We start from the raw sequence: 17,696 nt of genomic DNA on the forward strand, positions 1-17,696 counted from the left end.
CTGATGCTCAGAAGGTGCTCACTAAGAATAGAAGAGACATTACCTTCTGAGACACTTTCCTTCGAGGGTTGAGATGATTCACGTTTCAAGAACACCGGAGTTTTCAAACTTTGGGAACATGAATATGATTTCTTTTGCATCTCCTGAACAAGAAGTGAACTCCATGTTGACAGGCAGAAGACTGAGGTCCCGTTCTTATAACAACCCGGAGGACAGTAAAAACTGTGGCTTTCAAGTAAAAACAGAGGAAATCAATGCAAGACCTCGCTCCAGGTATGTTTTTATTCTCAGCTTTGTGGTTCAGTTATTCTTAATACATTACAAATAAGGTAGTACTTTATGTGTTTTCTTGTACTTATCCAAATTTTTGTTTTTTTCAGCTTTTTGACAGAACAAATGAATAATGTTACTAACTGAGGAATCTTCCCTTCTTTAGGTCATTTTACAGTTATGAGACATCAGAGTTGTTCTCTAATTTTGACACAGAAAACTTTTTGTGTTCCTGTCCGCTGAGGCAGAGAGAAAGCTCACAGTTAAGAAATCAAATGTCCAAAATGAATGATAAAGATGGGAATCAATCTGGTGTTCCTGTCAACCCAAAGAAGTCTAAGTCAAAAAAGCTCTCAAAAGATCTTAATGGTATTGAAACAGTGCCTTTTAATATATTGATCATTCTTTTCCAAAAATTGTGCGCACTGTAAAAGAAAAATAGATTTAAAAAACAGCTAAATGAATGTGGTTATCTCACTCAGGCGGTAAAGGCAGTGCCAAGACAGTGTCCATGATAACTATATCTGAGTCAGACAACTGGGAGATTTGCTCCAGCTCTGGTATGAAGTACGGACAGTTTGTGGACTGGGAGAAGATTGATCCAGAACCTGCGAAGAAATACCAGCAGATCCTGAAGAGCGGGCATCAGCAGCTGAAAAGAATGGGCCGAGAGGGTTTCTGGGCCACCTCGCACACACTGAGGGCCAAAGCATACTATCATATCATCCACAACATCAATTCCAGGTTAAGACAAATATCATGTCATGTCAGAAATGTTCTCTAAGATTAGTTTTCCATGAGACTATATAGTAATTTTCATTTCAACCTTTTATTTCACTAATTGCAGGGCTATTACGCCAGATAGGGATGTTTACTACGAAATGGCCAAGAAGCTTTTTGGGGAACAGAAAGTTAGCACTCACCAAGTCCCGGAGTATATGGAATATGGGGATATACCAAGGTAAGTCAATGGTATTAGTCTATTTCCCCCCAGAGTAAAAACTCAAACAGTAACATTTTGATGTGTATTTTAATGTGTATATAATGTGTACAATGAGTATTAGAAGTGCTTTGAAATTCTTATTGTCAAGAAGTTCCAGTCTTAATCTGCTGCACAAAATATTTTGTCTAAAATGTAGATATTAGGGAATTTTTATTGGAATTGTACAGACAGAGTAAAAACAGAATGCTTAAAAAACAGCCGCTTTGAATTTTAAGCTGGTGCATGTAATATATAATGAATATACTTAATTTTAGCAAAGTAGTATTCATGTAAAACACTCTCATGGGGAATGCTTTTAGCCTAACACTGTTAAAAAGACATTAGTTCAAAAATGCTCATGTTGTGAAAATGTGAAGTTGTTTTTTGGAACTGAAAATTAAATGTACTTCAATTGTATGATTATCTAAATCGATTTACTTCTTTATAAATTATTAACTTTGTGTCTTACCTGTTTGCATGAATGAGTAAAAGACACTAAATACATTCTTGCAAAAAGAGCATACATCATTTTGTTTTCTTATTCTGACCAGTGGGCACCTTGCTTCCTCTCTTTCTTTCCAGATACTGTCTCAACAAAGCAGGCATGAATTCTGTTAAAAAGATCCTTATATGCCTTGGCAGTTACTTCCCAGACATGAGCTACTGCCCCATCCTTCCTGCCTTGGTCTCTCTCATACTCCACTTTAGTGAGGATGAAGCAGAGTGTTTCTACAGCGTGTCTCAACTCATCTGCTACAAGGATCCTAACAAGCGCTACATCGACCAGACATTTCTTACTTATCGTGCTTCTTGCATGACATTCGGGGACCTTGCCAACAGGTGTTGCCGAGGCATCCGAAAGCTGATTGCCAGCTCGCACCAAAACCTCTTTGAATTTTACTCTGACTGGATCATGTGGATTTTTGCTGACCTTCCATTCACATATGCAATCAGAGTTCTGGACGTCTACTTACTGGAGGGCTTCAAGGTTCTCTTCAGGTTGGTTGCCACTCCAGTGTAGATTTGAAAATATGATTTCTTTTCTGGCCTGAATATTGTAAATATTTTTCACAATCTGTGTTTGTAGGGTTGCATTAGCTTTGCTTGACCTCTACAAAGTGTCCGTGTCATCTCGAGTAGCAGACGTCGAAGACTTTAGAACTGACATGAAACGTTTTGTGCAAAATGTAGCTCGCCACTGCACAGTTGAGAAGCTTTTGGAAAGAGCCTTCCAGATTCCAATTGCTACACGAAATGAGCTTAACCTTCTGTTCAATGCAAATAAGGATGCCCTAATGCAAAAAGGTGTCAGCACACTCCAAAAGAGGTATGTTTACAATTGCATTGTAATTGACTTTTTATGGAACTCTTCAGAAACAAGATTAAGAAATAACATCTAATGTTGCTGTTATCTTTGATGCTCTTGATGGTCCTAAAGGCAGATGGTGGAATCAGTGGATTTAAACAACTTCAGCTCCAGTGTTGTCACAGAGACGGAGATGAGGGTCATCTGGGCCTGGATTCCTGAACGTTTTGCGCTCTTCAACCCCATTCAGTTGTTTCATATCGCAGAACATGGAAGAAATCTTTCCTCGTAAGTGACTTTTAATGATCCCAATAAAAGTACTGCTTAGAAAAATAGCAAATAGCTCATACTTGTATAGCGCTTTATCAAGTCCATAGAATCCCAAAGTGCTTTACATTACATTCAGTCATTCACCCATTGACACACACATGGCGGCAAGTAACTGGGGCACATTGACATAGGCAAGGCTGCCATGCACTGGCCCTAAGTGTGTTGCCCAAGGACACAACAACAGAAGTGGACAGAGCGGCAGCTGAACTGACAACCCACTGATTGCGGAGCCAATTCCTACCACCGTAGCCACTGTCATCCTTATAAATTGCAGTAATAATGCTGTTTTTTTTTTTTCAAATTTGCACCAGTGAGTTGTGATTAGGTATCAACACCTGTAGGGCAGCTTGTCTCTTCGCCTATAAACTCAAGTCTATGTTTAAGTAGAGGGAGAGTAACCAGAGACCAGTGGTATATTTTCACCATCAACACATTTGTCTTGACATCAAACATCACATCATTAGCGTGATGGCTAATGACTCTCACATTGCATCTGTTTACAAGTCTGTAGAGCCACTAAAAGTTTCCCAGTGAAACTTTTATATTTTAGCCTGGTGTGGAAAAATGTTGGGTGGATAGACTGACGTACTCTATTTATTTTCCTTTCCTCCTCATTTAGATTGTATTCACGTGTTGAAGGACATGAGCCAATAGTACTCATCATCAAAACAATGGATGAAGAAGTAATTGAATTGAGTGGTTTACATGAACCTCAAATAAATTTGATTATGGCAATATTTTTAATATTAATATTTAGATTCAATTAAAATGTTAACATGACATGACACTTTTCTCAGGTTTTTGGAGCTTTCTTGTCAATGGATTTGATGGAAAGACGGAATCACAACTCTAAGGGACTTACATACTTTGGAACTGGGGAGTGTTTTGTTTTTATGGTAAGCTAACTTTACCCCATTTTTAGGCTTCTGTTAATTTATCATGACAATAAATTAGTATAAGAAAACTACAGCATTAAAATTGATTTAAAATGTTCTGTGGTAGTTTATTTTTTTAGGAATAAAAATCAAAAGAATATTTTGTGATAAATTGCTCAATGTTTTCAGTCCTAGTTTATATACCATTACATGAAAGCAAAAACATATAGCTAATGGAAAACAGAAAACTTTGTGTTGTGTCCAACATCTTCCTTTTTTAACAAGGTTTCAATCTTATAAACTAGGTAAAAATAAAATTGTCCCTCAGTATCAACTGCAGTATCAACTGCTGGTGACCAACTTGGTACCTTTCTTGAATTGTGGTTGAGGGTCACATTGTTTATCACAGTATCCTGTGTTAAACAGATATTGAAACATCTTAAGCATTTCTAGTCAGATTTGCTGTTAGAAAAGCAAAGCGGTGTGTGAAGCAAAAAATGTTACACAGGCCTAGGTGCTTTGTTGTATTGATTTATACAGGGCCTTACTTTCACTGCTATGCTGTCAGGTAGTTACTAAGACTAAGTTCTTTACTTGTTCCATTCTCAGGACATATTTCACATTGGAAGGTCACTGGTCTTCTGTGTAAATAATCACGAATGCAAATAGACTGACAGTTAACATCCAGATTAAACATGTGTTGGCATACTCTTATTACATGACATTGACACACATGATATTACATTATATTATTATTACATGAGATTTAATTCATTTTAAAATGGCAAAAAAAAAAAAAAAAAGAAAGAATTTCTGGTCCATTGTCAAACATGGTGAGCTTCAGCCTTTGGGAGCAGCTAATCTGGATTTATACCAGTGATGATGCCGAGTATTAGAATTAGCTGCCTAAAACCTTCAAAAAAAAATCTGAATTAACCTCTTAATATTACCACACAGAATGCCTCTTACATTTACAGATTGTTAACTGAACTCTACTGACTGTTTCAGCTTCGCCCTAGCATGGAGCGCTACCAGCGGGCTATGGTTAACATTATGACCAGAATAGCCTTTCCTCAGCAGCACAGAAATAGAAGCAGTTCCTCATCTCAATTGGCAAACAGCAGCAAGTCTCAGCTCATCACCAAAACTGTCAGCTGTACGAAAGGGACTCCAGAGAATCCATCCTACCTGACACTCCCCCTCAGTGCTCCATTAGGAAATCCCAGAACTGCAAAGGAGGCCAAGAGACCAAAGGAGCAAGATGCCTCAAATTTCATCGCAGGAGACGACAGTCAGCTCATCATTGGTACGTTGTTCACACATGCTGAGAGAATTGTGTTAACGATAGTCAGGCCAGAACATTGTGTGTTGTTTATGTGACTTGCATGTCATTTTTCAGGTGGTGATGGGGGCCACGCACTCTGCTTGTGTGATAACTTAGAGGAAGGAAACTCAGAACCATGTGACACATTCAGCAGCAACCCACTCTGCAAAGGACACTTCCAGATCCAGTCCCTGGAAGTATGGGGCATTCAGAACTCCATCTACCTATCTCACAGCTTTCATTCTCAATAGATCAACAATATGAGTGATATAATTTTGGATTTGTTGTGGACAACAGATTTTTTTCTGCAATTCAATGCAGATTTCACTTATAATAAGTCAAGACAACAATTATATCTTTTGATGAATTTTAAAAACTGTAATATGAGAGAAAAAAAAAACTAATCTTGGTTTGAACATAATTTACTGAGACTTTCACTACTAAATCTTTTCTTTGTGTATTGTATAATAGGTGGTCAATCAGTTTGCTGTCTCTAACCAGCAAACACTAAAGAAATTATATGACGGGCCCATGCATTGGAAAGCTACTAAAGTGTACAGTGAATCTCACTGTTGCAGACAAGTGAATTTTAAGATCAATTCTACATTTAACAGGCAGACAAAACATTAACACAAGAGAAATATTGGCTCTTCTTCTGAACAGTCTGCATAACAGTGGAATAAAATGTTGTAATGTATATATGAATATAGTAAGCGATGTATGAATTTTTTTTTATTTTGGCTATGTGCTTCCTGTATTTTGAGATTTTATTTCTATCATCTTTTCTTACTTCTAGATAATAGAGAAATTTTCATTTTATATACACTTACACATCATAAAATATCTTATCTTGTCTTGTCTATTGGACTAGTTAGTTTAAGGTACATTTGTCTTGTATACAGCTTTCAGATATTTATTTCTATAATATTATGTGAAAAAGTGAAAATGAGTTTTAGAGCTGAAAAAGGAAGAAATAAGCATTAATTTAAAATGAATATTTTTCTATTTTGGTCACTGTAACCATGATGCATCGGTGGAACCTCTACAACTCTGGATGTGTTGTGCTGTCTTATGCTACTGTTTACCTGCGTGGGATGCTCATACATCTATACATTATTTAGTGATTTTGTGCTTTAGCATCATTTGAACATATAAAACATTTCTTTAAAGTGTAATCTTTGCAATTTGTTCTAAATTACAGACATATGACTGTGAATCTTTAATGCATTTATGATAATCTCATAAAAAAGTTTTGACTTAAAAATGAAATTCCGCAACTGTCTCTGAGATGTAAGTTCTACAACAAAATGTTTAAAAGTAAATAAAGCGTATATATATATTTCCATTTTAGTGTTGTGTTTTTTTCCAATAATATTTTCTTCAGTTAATGTTGTTATTATTCACACAGTAAAGCTGAATTCCATTTTGTACTGTGTGGTAAAACAAATACCTCTATTGGGTTTCTTATATATAAAATATTAGAATTTAAACTTAGCTCAAAATAAACAGAATTCAGTACAGTGTGAAAAAATCATTTGAATCTCATGATTACATTTAACAGGCAATTGTGAAATTGATAATTGAATTTCACAATTCAATTATCAACACATTTGATAAATATTTTAAAATATAACTATATAAATAACATTTACAAATCTAATATATTTATCAATAATTATTTAGATATTTGAATGATTTATTCAATACATATTTAAATACGTGTGAAAAATGTGAATTCATCACTATTGAAGACTCATACTTACGCATACGCTATAGATGGACACTTCTCTTTTTCTCACTCTCTAACATTTAATGAGACTAAGGAAGTGTAATGAAATTGTTTCTGTTTTCTAAATGCTAGAACAAGAGGGAGATTTTTTAAGTACTTTTTCGAAAGCCCATACAATGGTTTCATGACTATTTCACCGTTGCTCAAAAGCTTGTGCTGCCTTCTAGGACAGTTTGAACTAAAAGATAGACGTATCTAAAGTGTTGAGTGAAAAATTGTGGAAATTCCATTGGCAATCATTGTATGACTTGTGAATTCATTAAACATTATACACATTTTAACAAATAAAATAAAAATACTTCAAAAAGAACCCAACTAGCTCTTTACCGTGTGTGACTCTTGAATTTACGTTGAGCCACAAATGTTTCACGTGGAGTAACGAGCATCACACAGAGCTGCTGTGGTTTACCCTTTGGAGAGTTGCTACAGTTTCTCCCTTCCTCCTTTTGGTGGAGGTTAGACTTAAGCTGCAGTCGAAAGAATACATAACGGAGCCTTCTTTAGGTTTATCCGAGAGGTGGGATTTGGTTTTCTGTCCTTCCTGTATTATATTGTTTTAGCTAACACGTCGACGTTAGCTTTAGCGTGCTTAGCTTGGCTGTAGCTTCATCCCTGTTTGTATCCCAAAAAACTGTCGTCCTGGGTGGCGTAGGGATCTTTGTTATCTGCAGGACAGGCTACCTGGTATCGAGTTTATATTTAATTATCAAATGACTTCTTTGTGTTTACTAGCGAGCTCAGATGCTAAAGTATAGATATTAGCTCACAATTTCAATTTAGCTCCGCACGCAGCCTGTATTGCAGAAACCTAACTGTTTACAGTTAGCTGTGTTAAGTAGAATAAAAAATAATACAACCCAAAGCAGACTAGACTACAGTTGGGTTTCTACATTTGTAGTCGAAGATATGTCCATGTCGTTTTATTCAATTATAAAGCACCTAATGATACATAAGCTGCTATCATGATACCTCTCTTTAGTCCCTCGATTTCGTGATTTACATTTCGTATGCCTGCAACTATAGATTCGGGAAGTGTTGCAAGATGTTATTTCTCCTCACTTTCTGAAATTCCTAGTTTATAAAGAAATCGGTAAAATGTTTAGGGTTTAAGTCAAAAATAAAAACCACATTCATTAGGGATGGGTTTTACATTAGTTTCTCTGGGTATGATAACTGTAAATGTTAAGTCAAAGTGCCTTTGTTTCATGGTGGTGTGATAATAATTGAACTAAAAGTTATACCATGTTCTTACGCTTTTATTCAAAATCAGAAATGAACAATGATTCCCACTGCTGCTAAATAATTAATAATAATAATTATTATTATTATTGTAATAATAATCTTTATTATTACAATTTTAGCAATATGATTGTTAAATACATACTGGCTTAAAAAAACCAAAAACTTTTCTATTCTGCATCATTTGGAATAAATCAAACATAAAAAGCAGCTATTGGAAGACATTTACCCCAGTAGCCAGTCTGTAATTAACCGTGAAACATACTTGGGACTATTATTAACTTTCCTCTTGTGGTTTTGAAACAGTATTATCTCACAAATAGTGACAGGTTATGCTTCTTAGTTTTTACACCATGATAACTGTTCAAAACGATGTGTTTGTTTTTTATCTTATAAGCAAGGTGAAGTTGTAGAGGCCTGTTTTCAGTCAACTGACTGTCATTGCGCAACAAGTAGATGAGGGGCAGAAAGGCGTTGGTGTAGTCAAACAGAAATAGCTTTGGTCACTCCATCACTTGCTCTGGCATCTTATACAGACCTTTTAACCTGGGTGTCTTTTTGATCTTAGTACGTCGATAATAATTTGCCTCACTTTATTTTAAATAAATGTATTACACATTTTGTCTAAATGAAATGTATCACTTCATTTAGAATTCATTCTCGCACCCATGTAGCAGTCAAATAAGAAAAAAGGTCAAAATATTTACTGCGGAAAAATATGTTTCATTTTTGTTGTCATAATTTAAGAATCACATGTATTTTCCTTACAACTATGTTCCAGTAATACACAAATTAATTTAAGTAAAAACACAAGGAAAGCAAATCAGCTTACATTACATTTTTGCTGTTTTTTATGTATGTATATTGGTGATAGTAAAATACTTTAGTGCGGAAATCCAAATATAGATCCAATAATTTTTCTAATTATTTTTAGAGTAATATTGCAGTTGCATAGATTGTCCACCAGAGAGTGCAGTCAAGCTTATATTTTCACACATAAGCTGCTACCCTTTTTCCCCTTTATGCCTCAAAAGTTAAAAGTGATGTTCCAATATCAGCCATATAAATAAGCGTCAGGAATAAATCAATGGCATACAGACACTCTTTCTTGATTTGAATTATTTTACAATAGAATGGCACATGACTGATGCAATTCATTTTTACTTCACATAAGTAAAATAAATTGTTGAACTATGGTTAGCATTGTCCTCTCACTGCAAAAATGTCCTGAATTCAAACTTCTACTGTTTTGTGTGCAGTTTTCGTGTTTTACATGTAAATGTGTTGTGTAGCTTTTCTCCAGTTTCCTACCACAGTACAAAAGTCTGTATGGTAGGTTCATATTCGAATTTATTTCAAAAGTACTTTATTGATTCTAAAGGGAAGTTAAATTAGGTTTAGTGGAGACTCTAATTTACTATATGTGCAAATACGTGTGAGCCGGAGTGTTTGTCCTATATGTCTCTGTGTTGCTCTGTGATGTACTGACCTCATGTGCTTCTGTTGTCTATCTACAGTCTGCAGCCATGGGCCCAGACGCCGCACCTGAACCAAAATCTGAATCTGAAGACAGTATGTGGATACACTGGTTTCCTGTCAATACAGTGTAGCAGATAATAATCCAAACATGTTTGTAGAAGAATAACTTGGCACTCTGTGTGAAAGCCCTTTAAAGTGCGAACAAGGGACTTTGCCACCAGTTCTTTGTGTTCCAACTGATACAAACGCTGACCCCAGCCCTGAAAAACTACTGCTAACCCGGTACCAGTATGTTGCTCTACCAGACAAAAGAACTTCTTTCAGCAGTAGCCATTAAAAATATACCAAACCACATTTAAAACAGGCAATTAGTTTCAGTTTTTATCTGTCAAATATGAAACACAAAACAGGGAAAACATCACGCTTGTTCTGATTCTGATGAAAACAGATATGTTCTACCTTGGAATTTTTCAAAATATTGATTTTGCTCTGTATGATCCACAGGTTTTGGAGTTGTGGAGGTGAACGTTGACCTGGAGTCAGATTCCAGCGACTCTTCCACTGACACCGACCCAGAGAATTTCAAACAACCAAAAATAAATAAATCCAACAAGTGTTTCCCTTGCCCCACTTGTGGTAAAATGTTCGACAGGCCATCGAAGGTGGAGAGGCATAAACCTATCCACGAGAGGAAGCCAAGAATGCTTTATCAATGTCAGCATTGTGAGAAGAACTTCACTCAGGAGGAGAGGATGATTCGACACCAAAATACCCACAGCAGAACCAACAAGCATCCCTGTCCTGACTGTGAGAAAGTGTTCAACAGGCCTTCAAGGTTAGCGAGACATCAACGCACGCACTCAAGAACACCAAAAATACCTCATCAGTGTTCATTCTGCATGAAGACATTCAATAAACTCCATAAACTTCTTCGCCATATAAGGGTTCACACAGGGGAGAGGCCTTATACCTGCCCTGTCTGCGGAAAGGGATTCTCTGAGGCAGGCCACTGCAAAGCCCACGAAAAAACGCATGAGGAACAGCCGGAGAAACCTCACCGCTGTGCCGACTGCGGAATGTGTTTCTTCAAGGCCTCCTCCTTGCGACGCCACTCCCGTTCCCACACAGGGGAGAAACCTTTTAAATGCACTCTGTGCGAAAGCAGCTACTCCCGCTCAGAGGGACTCAAAAGACACATGAAGAAGCACACAGGAGAAAGACCCCACAAGTGTATTGTCTGCAGCAAAAGATTTTATTCCCGTCAGGACCTGATCCTTCATGGACTTACTCACTCAGGAGAGAAGCCCCATCTGTGCCCTGTGTGTGGCAAAGGCTTCTCCCAGCTCGGCAACATGAAGGAGCACGAGCAGAACGTCCACATTAAGTCTGAGAAATATATTTGCAACGAGTGCGGCGCGACATTCAACAGGTACAATTCGATGACGAAGCATCAGCGTGTGCACACAGGAGAAAAACCTTACATGTGCCTTACATGTGGCATCAGGTTCTCCTGGAGCCATTCCCTGAGTAGGCACAGAAGGAGTCACGCTCACAAACAGGCGGCATCAGAACCTTCAGAGGATTTGGAAAGTTTCGCAGGACCTTCTGGAAATCCAGAAAGTTGTGAACCTAATTAGATTTCCTTGAGAGACAATCAAGCAGCTCTGTGGCTTGTAGTTTTCGCGCTTATATGGACTATTGACTTAATGTTCACATGTACCATTCAGATCTAGAGTGAACCATCTTTCCCTGCTTTATTCCAGTAACTGAAATTTCAAGTGTATTTATGTGAGCCCAAATACAACTGACTGTTTTGTCGCAACCAAATCATGTTTTTAATATTCACTAATAACAATGCAGTTTTATGCATTATGTAGTCAATGTTGCAAGGTGCTCACTGATATGTGCTTTATTTCTTTATACATATGTTGTAGGTCTGTAGTGAAGAGCTCCTATACAGCATTCAGTTACATAAAAACATGATGCCAAGGTGTGAATAACAGTTTGAGTTATGAAAATAGTACATTGAAATATTGACAGCTTAGATTTTTTAAAATCTTCTGTACAGTTCATACATTGCATTAAAAAGTATTCATATTTTAATTTTTTTTCTTTCACATTTCATCACATTGCAACTATGAACTTCAGGATATTTCACTGTAATTTTACAATAATCCAACACAATGTTGCACAAAAGTGTGAAATACTTCACCTATTGTGTTACAATGGCAAACCTCTACCTGTTTAGTTTCATGGTGCTTTAACAGAAGTGCACAGCATGGAAATAAAATATTACTTATATTAAACTGGTAATATTAAAAGTATTGCTGATTAAACTTTAGCTTTAATAACATAAAGCCACAGTTTAATCAATAATACTTTTATAACGAATTTATGTCAGATCATGATGTCTTGGTTAATGTCAAGTTGTAATAACAAAGACATTTTGAATAATGTCAACTTTGTATTAAAAGTGTCATGATTTACCAAATGACACTTTATGACAACAGTCATAAATATTCATGAAGACTTACTCATGTTCATGACAGGTGTTATGTGTATGACGGTGTCATGTCAGTCTTATTCACAACCCGTCAAACTTTGCTGTAGTAGATATTTATGAAAATTATAAGTTGACTTTCTTTAAAAGGTCATGTAATATTTGCGGCTCTAAACGACTTTTACTTAGCTAGACTGAAGGCTAAAATAGTTGCAGATCACCCGAGATGGGTGGGCCTTACAATAACATCGCAGTTGCAGTGCTTCCAAAGTTTCGTTCTGTGAGCCAGGGACTACACTAGTGTCCGAATTCACGAAAGCACACGCAAGCAAACCCCTATTTCACGCTTCCGGGTTTTGCGGATGCGGATGTGGGGTTTGACAACTTCCGGTGGCTATCGCGTTAGCATTAAAAGGCTTGGAAAATGGCTCAATCTCGGCGCAGTTGTTTTTGTTCAGTCCCTGGTTGTTCATGTGGGGCAAGAAAACAGCCATATCTGTCCTATCATTCGTTCCCAACGGACCCGGACCAACGGAGGCAGTGGATCCACGCGATCCGTAGAGATGAAGGTCCCGACTTTTGCATAAAGACAGGGAGCACGTTCGTATGTAGCCGCCATTTCACACTGGAGGATTTTGTTAGCGGATCCACCATCAGCCGCCTTAGAAGCGGAGCTGTTCCTTCCCTTTTTGCCTGGAATAACTTCACTGCACCAGCAACGAGGGAGTCTGCTTTTAAGAGGGCTAAGAAACGGCAGTTTGTCCTCTCTCAGAAAGCTAGCCAGGCTAAAGATGCTACTGCGGACCATGATTATGTGGCACATCCACCCGCAGGTAAACGTTAAATTAAGATAGTACATTGTATACATTTGCTATGTAAGATAATTTCAGGCAAATATAACTATTACTATAATAATTTGATTATTATGTTCACGTAATAATGAAATCATTATTATGAGATTATGTGGTAGATATGTATTTTGTGGTACATAACTACCACAAAAATATGGTAGTTATGTACCACAATTTTGTGGAGAGATTATGTATATAGTACATACATGCTCCGACTCACAACATGTATTGATCTTCACAGAAGTAATGTTACCTCTATACAATTAAAACTTCTTGCTGACCGTATGTTATGCTATTTTATTTTGTGGTTTTACAGGTGCACTTGATGAAGCTCTGGATTATATCAAGGAGTTGGAGGCCAGACTTCAAAACGTGGATTTGTCTGCCACACTCTTTAGCCGCTACTGCGCCTCTGATGACCAGATCCGATTCTACACCAAATTTCCATCTGAATGTGTGTTCCGGGTCTTCTGGGAGTCCATTGCGCCCTCTGCATCACACCTTGTGTACTGGACCACAGCACAGAAACTTGGAGAGGAAGCATGTGCTGAAGCCAGCCCTGCCCGCTGCATGCCTCTGATTGATGAGTTCCTGATGTACTCATTCAAGGTAGCAGTGGGCATGAAGGAGCAGCTCATTGCTGACATGTTTCAAGTCAGCATAGCAACTGTAAGCCGAGTGACCATCACTTGGGCCAACTACCTCTTCATTGTGTTCTCTTCCATCAACCTGTGGATTAGTCGTGAGAAAGTAAAAGCCAGTATGCCTCAGAGATTTCTGAAGTTCTCTCCAAATGTCCGTGTCATCTTGGACTGCACCAAAGTTGCTCTGGAGATGCCATCATTCCTCACCTTACAGTCTGAAACGTTCTCTGCCTACAAGAACCACATCACTCTGAAAGGGCTGATTGGAGTTGCACCCTGTGGGATGGTGACATTTATTTCAGCGTTGTACAGAGGCTGCATCTCAGACAAAGAAATAACGAAGGTCAGTGGAATCCTTCCTTTGCTTGAGCTGGGAGATGAAGTCATGGCAGATAAAGGCTTCCTCATTCAAGACCTCCTACATGAAGTTGGAGCCAAACTCATCATTCCACCATTTAGGCATCCTGGCCAGTTCAGCAAGAAAGAGACAGAGGAGACCCAGACCATTGCTCGACTGCGGATCATTGTAGAGCGAGCAATCGCTAGAGTAAAGTGCTACCACATCTGGGATTCTCCGGTGCCTCTCACTTTAATAGGAACTGTCAATCAAATCTGGCACAACTGTTGTGTTTTGGCAAATTATCAAGGCCCATTTTGTGTTCCAGACTAAATTATTTCTGTATGTTAATTGTTGTAGTGCTATGTAAAAAGTTATTTGAATGTCTAGACTTTAAAAAAAGATATTCAATTAATACACACTTGAGCAGCATACTGTACTATTTTTTTGTATTTTCTTGTTTAAGTTGAATTGCAAGGAAAACAAATCGAGTACAATTTACAATATCTAGTAAAAACAAAAAACCCTTAACTATTTCATATCTTATAATTGTACACCATACATTGATTTAAATTATGCTGCAAATTAATATATATCAAATCTAAACAACAGTTGCAAATACTTGAGACAACCTTAAGAAGAAGCGATTTTAAAACACAGGTTACAAGACAACTGCAGTTAAGAAAACACATTTTTGTAAATTATGCAACTGCCTTTTAAAGAAATTTGCACATCTGTGTATGTTTCATGAGTAACAACTACTTACAGTGATTCACACAGCTTGAGATTGGATATTTGAAATGCAAAGGAACAAAAGGGTAAGTTACACTTTTTATAATTCTTATTGCATTGACATGAACACATCAATGAAGGTGTTGAAGTAAAATAAGTCCAGTTTAGATTTCATTTGATCAATGAAAGACTCATCACGCCACACCCGCTCAACAGTTACTGTTGTTAGCGTGTCCTTGACAAAGTTGCACCATTCCAATCCGGTGATTTCCAGCTGACCCTATACCTGCCAGTAGTATGTGTGTGAACGCCTCAAAATAGCATGGCCATCCTGAACCTTGAGGTGAGCAACCTGAGACACATCATTCTTCATACTGCTTTTTACCTCAACCAGTCCAAACGGGGGTGATTCTGACGAGTCATACACCCTGCCATCTGGAGTTGCACCAAGATATGATGTGTCAGGGCGAACAATGAATCCCACAGGGAGCACATTGACCCTCAACATCTCAGCTTAGTTTGCCAGCACCTTAGACTCTATCTGCAGACCACGCTTCATGGCGGCTGTTAGAGATTTTTATGTATTATCATTTTATTATTCCTTTAGATTACATTCAGTCTAAAGAACATTGTGATTTTCTTTTAAAGTGATTCTCTTCCTTATGTGTGTATGAACTGACCTGGAAGTCACTACTGTCTGTTTATCTTCATGTGAAACAGTTAACAATGTGTTTCTCAGACCTTTGATTAGTTATCACACCTAGGAAGTGGGTTGCTAGTTGATTATATCAGAAGTTTTACGACCTTTGTTGTTTTTCCTGACTGTCCCCTAGGTAGAAATTCCTTAGTCGTAAAACTGTGTTTGATTGTGTTCGTTTCGGGGGCTTCTAATCTTATCAGCACCAGCCCCCTTTGCTTTTGTCTTGTGTTAATAAAAAGACAAGCTCTACTGCAGAGTTTCAGAACACATGGTGAACTGGTCAGAGGAGCAGTTCTCTGTGTTTTCTCCTTTTGCAAAAGCTTGGCTATAAAATTCATAATACGTTGTCTGTGGTTCTTTCTTTTATTTAGGTTCGAAAGGAAAAATACCTATCAGCGGCAGTTTGTCTAGTGGACCCCCTGATCATCCGAGATGCCAGTGCTGTGGCAGCAGACTCCTCCTCTGCACTTCCTCTGCAAGCATCACGGAAACGGCTAGCAGTAAGTCTTGGCTGTCGAAGATGTACCCATGCAGGACATGCGGACTGCTCTCTTGTTCTGGCCTCTATTTCATAAGACATTTCCAGTGACACTTGCAGAGACTGAAGATGCATAAGTTGACCGAGTGTGGGCACAAAACATATTCGGAAGACTATGCAGCATCAAAGGAAGAGAAGGGAAGTCTGGAGCCATGTGGTGCAGAATGATGCTACCAGAGGACTTCTAAGGTGGGCACTGATAAGACATTGGTGAACCCTGTGGCACAGGACCAAATTTGGATGGAACCAGCTCCAAATTTGAAAGACCATTTAGGACAAGAGCAATAAGTGGTTGGTACTCCAGCTGGTGTAGTTTTTCTCCTGATGCCAGAATGTCAGGATCTGGAAGTGGTCCTACAAACATCAGTGACAAAATCATAATAATCATAAGTTTTGACACAGGAAACATAGATACAAAAAAATAAACCAAAAGTTATACCTGTGTAAGCTCTGTAAATTGTGGAGTGGAGATATTTCCCCATAGTTTCCGCACCACCACGTCGCTGACAGGCTCAGGATGTATCCCCTTACAAGAAATACACATAAAGATATGTCAAACTAAAGAACAAATAAAGGGATGGGTGAGCAATTTCTTAGGACATAATGGGACTGATTTGGCACAGTTTAGAATTTTACCCAACTTGCAAATAAAACTAAATGATAGCAGTTGAGCCTGTATTTTTCTCATTGCCTACAAAAAAGAAATTATATTTGACACAATATTGAGATTACAACAAATTTTATATGGCAATTATAAAATACAGGTGGGAAAGGAATGTAAATGGCTGTGCGACACAATCAAAGGAGGAATAAATTGTGTACATAACTATAGTACTGTTATTTTAAGATCATATATATGACAGTATATGTAATTTAGTATATGTAGTATATTTAGTATATGGTAGGATATCACATACCACAGGACAATGTGTTCCACTCTTTTTTTCTTATTTGTGTTCTTGGTCTGTGCCATCTTTGTAAATCACTTCTGCAGGCCAGTGCAGGAAGAACAGTTGGCAGCTAGAGTTGGGAGTAGTGTGCAGTCTGGTAAAGAAGTGCAACTACATGATTGCAAAGTTTATACATCTTGTTTGCTTTCTCTTTTCATTATTTCATCAAATTTGTATAATCCAATAATTCAGCCTTTTCTTTTCCAACACCCAGTGATATCTAAAATAGACAAGTGTTTTAGCAACACATATATACATCAATACATATAGCATGTTTAGCTTTAAATAAGTAATAGATTCTAGTTTGAAGGTAAGGTTCAACAACAGCAGAAAAAAAAACACAGACTGTTGCAACCGCAACAGAAAACAAATAGTAACCACTGAACAGGAAGATGTTAGAATAAGCTCCGAGTAGTCCAGAAGTCGTACGTGAAAGTTCTTCAGCTGTCAAACATGAACAGGAACTTGAACTAACGAACAAGTGCCAACAGGTTTTCTGACCGTTTCAAACCTGCAGCTTGTGCGGTTCCTCATTTTTCTTCATGGATCTGAAGCATCTAGACAACTACCTGTCCCTGGATAATATTTGACACTACACGCATGTAGAAGTAAAACATAGTTTCAACATCAAGCGTCATCTAGTATATCATAACTAAGTTCTAGCATGCTGTTTTTCCACAAACTGTACTGGCAAATACATTTCAGAATGTCAAAATCTAATTTAAACGTTTAAACTATGTCTGTCTCCAATATTCCACGTAATTTAGCAAACTAAGTTAGACTTCATTATCATTATTATGTTTATATAGTTCATATATTGTAGCTAGCGTTTAGCTCGCTAAGCTACGTC

The 17,696-nt window shown here is 37.6% G+C and overlaps 3 protein-coding genes and 1 long non-coding RNA gene across 7 annotated transcripts; 3 read left to right on the plus strand and 1 right to left on the minus strand.

Moving 5' to 3' along the window:
* The first annotated feature begins 45 nt into the window (after positions 1-45).
* Positions 46-6,383, plus strand: LOC116719573 (TBC1 domain family member 24-like). Its single transcript, XM_032562119.1, has 11 exons — positions 46-273; positions 437-639; positions 753-1,014; positions 1,118-1,231; positions 1,835-2,251; positions 2,340-2,579; positions 2,691-2,846; positions 3,508-3,571; positions 3,686-3,784; positions 4,772-5,069; positions 5,163-6,383. Exons 1-11 carry the CDS (start codon positions 74-76, stop codon positions 5,336-5,338), a joined length of 2,229 nt encoding a protein of 742 aa, XP_032418010.1. The 5' UTR covers positions 46-73; the 3' UTR covers positions 5,339-6,383.
* An 857-nt stretch (positions 6,384-7,240) lies between these two features.
* On the plus strand, positions 7,241-11,697 carry LOC116720709 (endothelial zinc finger protein induced by tumor necrosis factor alpha-like). 4 transcript variants are annotated; one of them, XM_032564103.1, is made up of 3 exons: positions 7,241-7,393; positions 9,633-9,687; positions 10,099-11,697. In XM_032564103.1, the coding sequence occupies exons 2-3, from the start codon at positions 9,642-9,644 to the stop codon at positions 11,229-11,231; spliced, it is 1,179 nt and encodes a 392-aa protein (XP_032419994.1). In that variant the 5' UTR covers positions 7,241-7,393; positions 9,633-9,641; the 3' UTR covers positions 11,232-11,697. The 4 variants fall into 4 exon arrangements, with proteins under 4 accessions (XP_032419994.1, XP_032419996.1, XP_032419995.1 ...); XM_032564104.1 differs by lacking the exon at positions 7,241-7,393 and adding an exon at positions 7,402-7,560; XM_032564105.1 differs by lacking the exon at positions 9,633-9,687.
* Positions 11,698-12,124: 427 nt separating this feature from the next.
* Positions 12,125-14,362, plus strand: LOC116720208 (uncharacterized). The gene is made up of 2 exons (XM_032563340.1): positions 12,125-12,927; positions 13,262-14,362. The coding sequence occupies exons 1-2, from the start codon at positions 12,519-12,521 to the stop codon at positions 14,257-14,259; spliced, it is 1,407 nt and encodes a 468-aa protein (XP_032419231.1). The 5' UTR covers positions 12,125-12,518; the 3' UTR covers positions 14,260-14,362.
* A 1,054-nt stretch (positions 14,363-15,416) lies between these two features.
* Positions 15,417-17,694, minus strand: LOC116720210 (uncharacterized). The gene is made up of 2 exons (XR_004339351.1): positions 16,336-17,694; positions 15,417-16,250 (listed from the first exon to the last, which is right to left on the minus strand). It is a non-coding gene; the product is annotated as an uncharacterized LOC116720210 (long non-coding RNA).
* Positions 17,695-17,696: the final 2 nt, after the last annotated feature.

The sequence above is a fragment of the Xiphophorus hellerii genome, chromosome 5 (assembly GCF_003331165.1).
Source record: "Xiphophorus hellerii strain 12219 chromosome 5, Xiphophorus_hellerii-4.1, whole genome shotgun sequence".
In the NCBI taxonomy this organism is placed as follows: domain Eukaryota; kingdom Metazoa; phylum Chordata; class Actinopteri; order Cyprinodontiformes; family Poeciliidae; genus Xiphophorus; species Xiphophorus hellerii.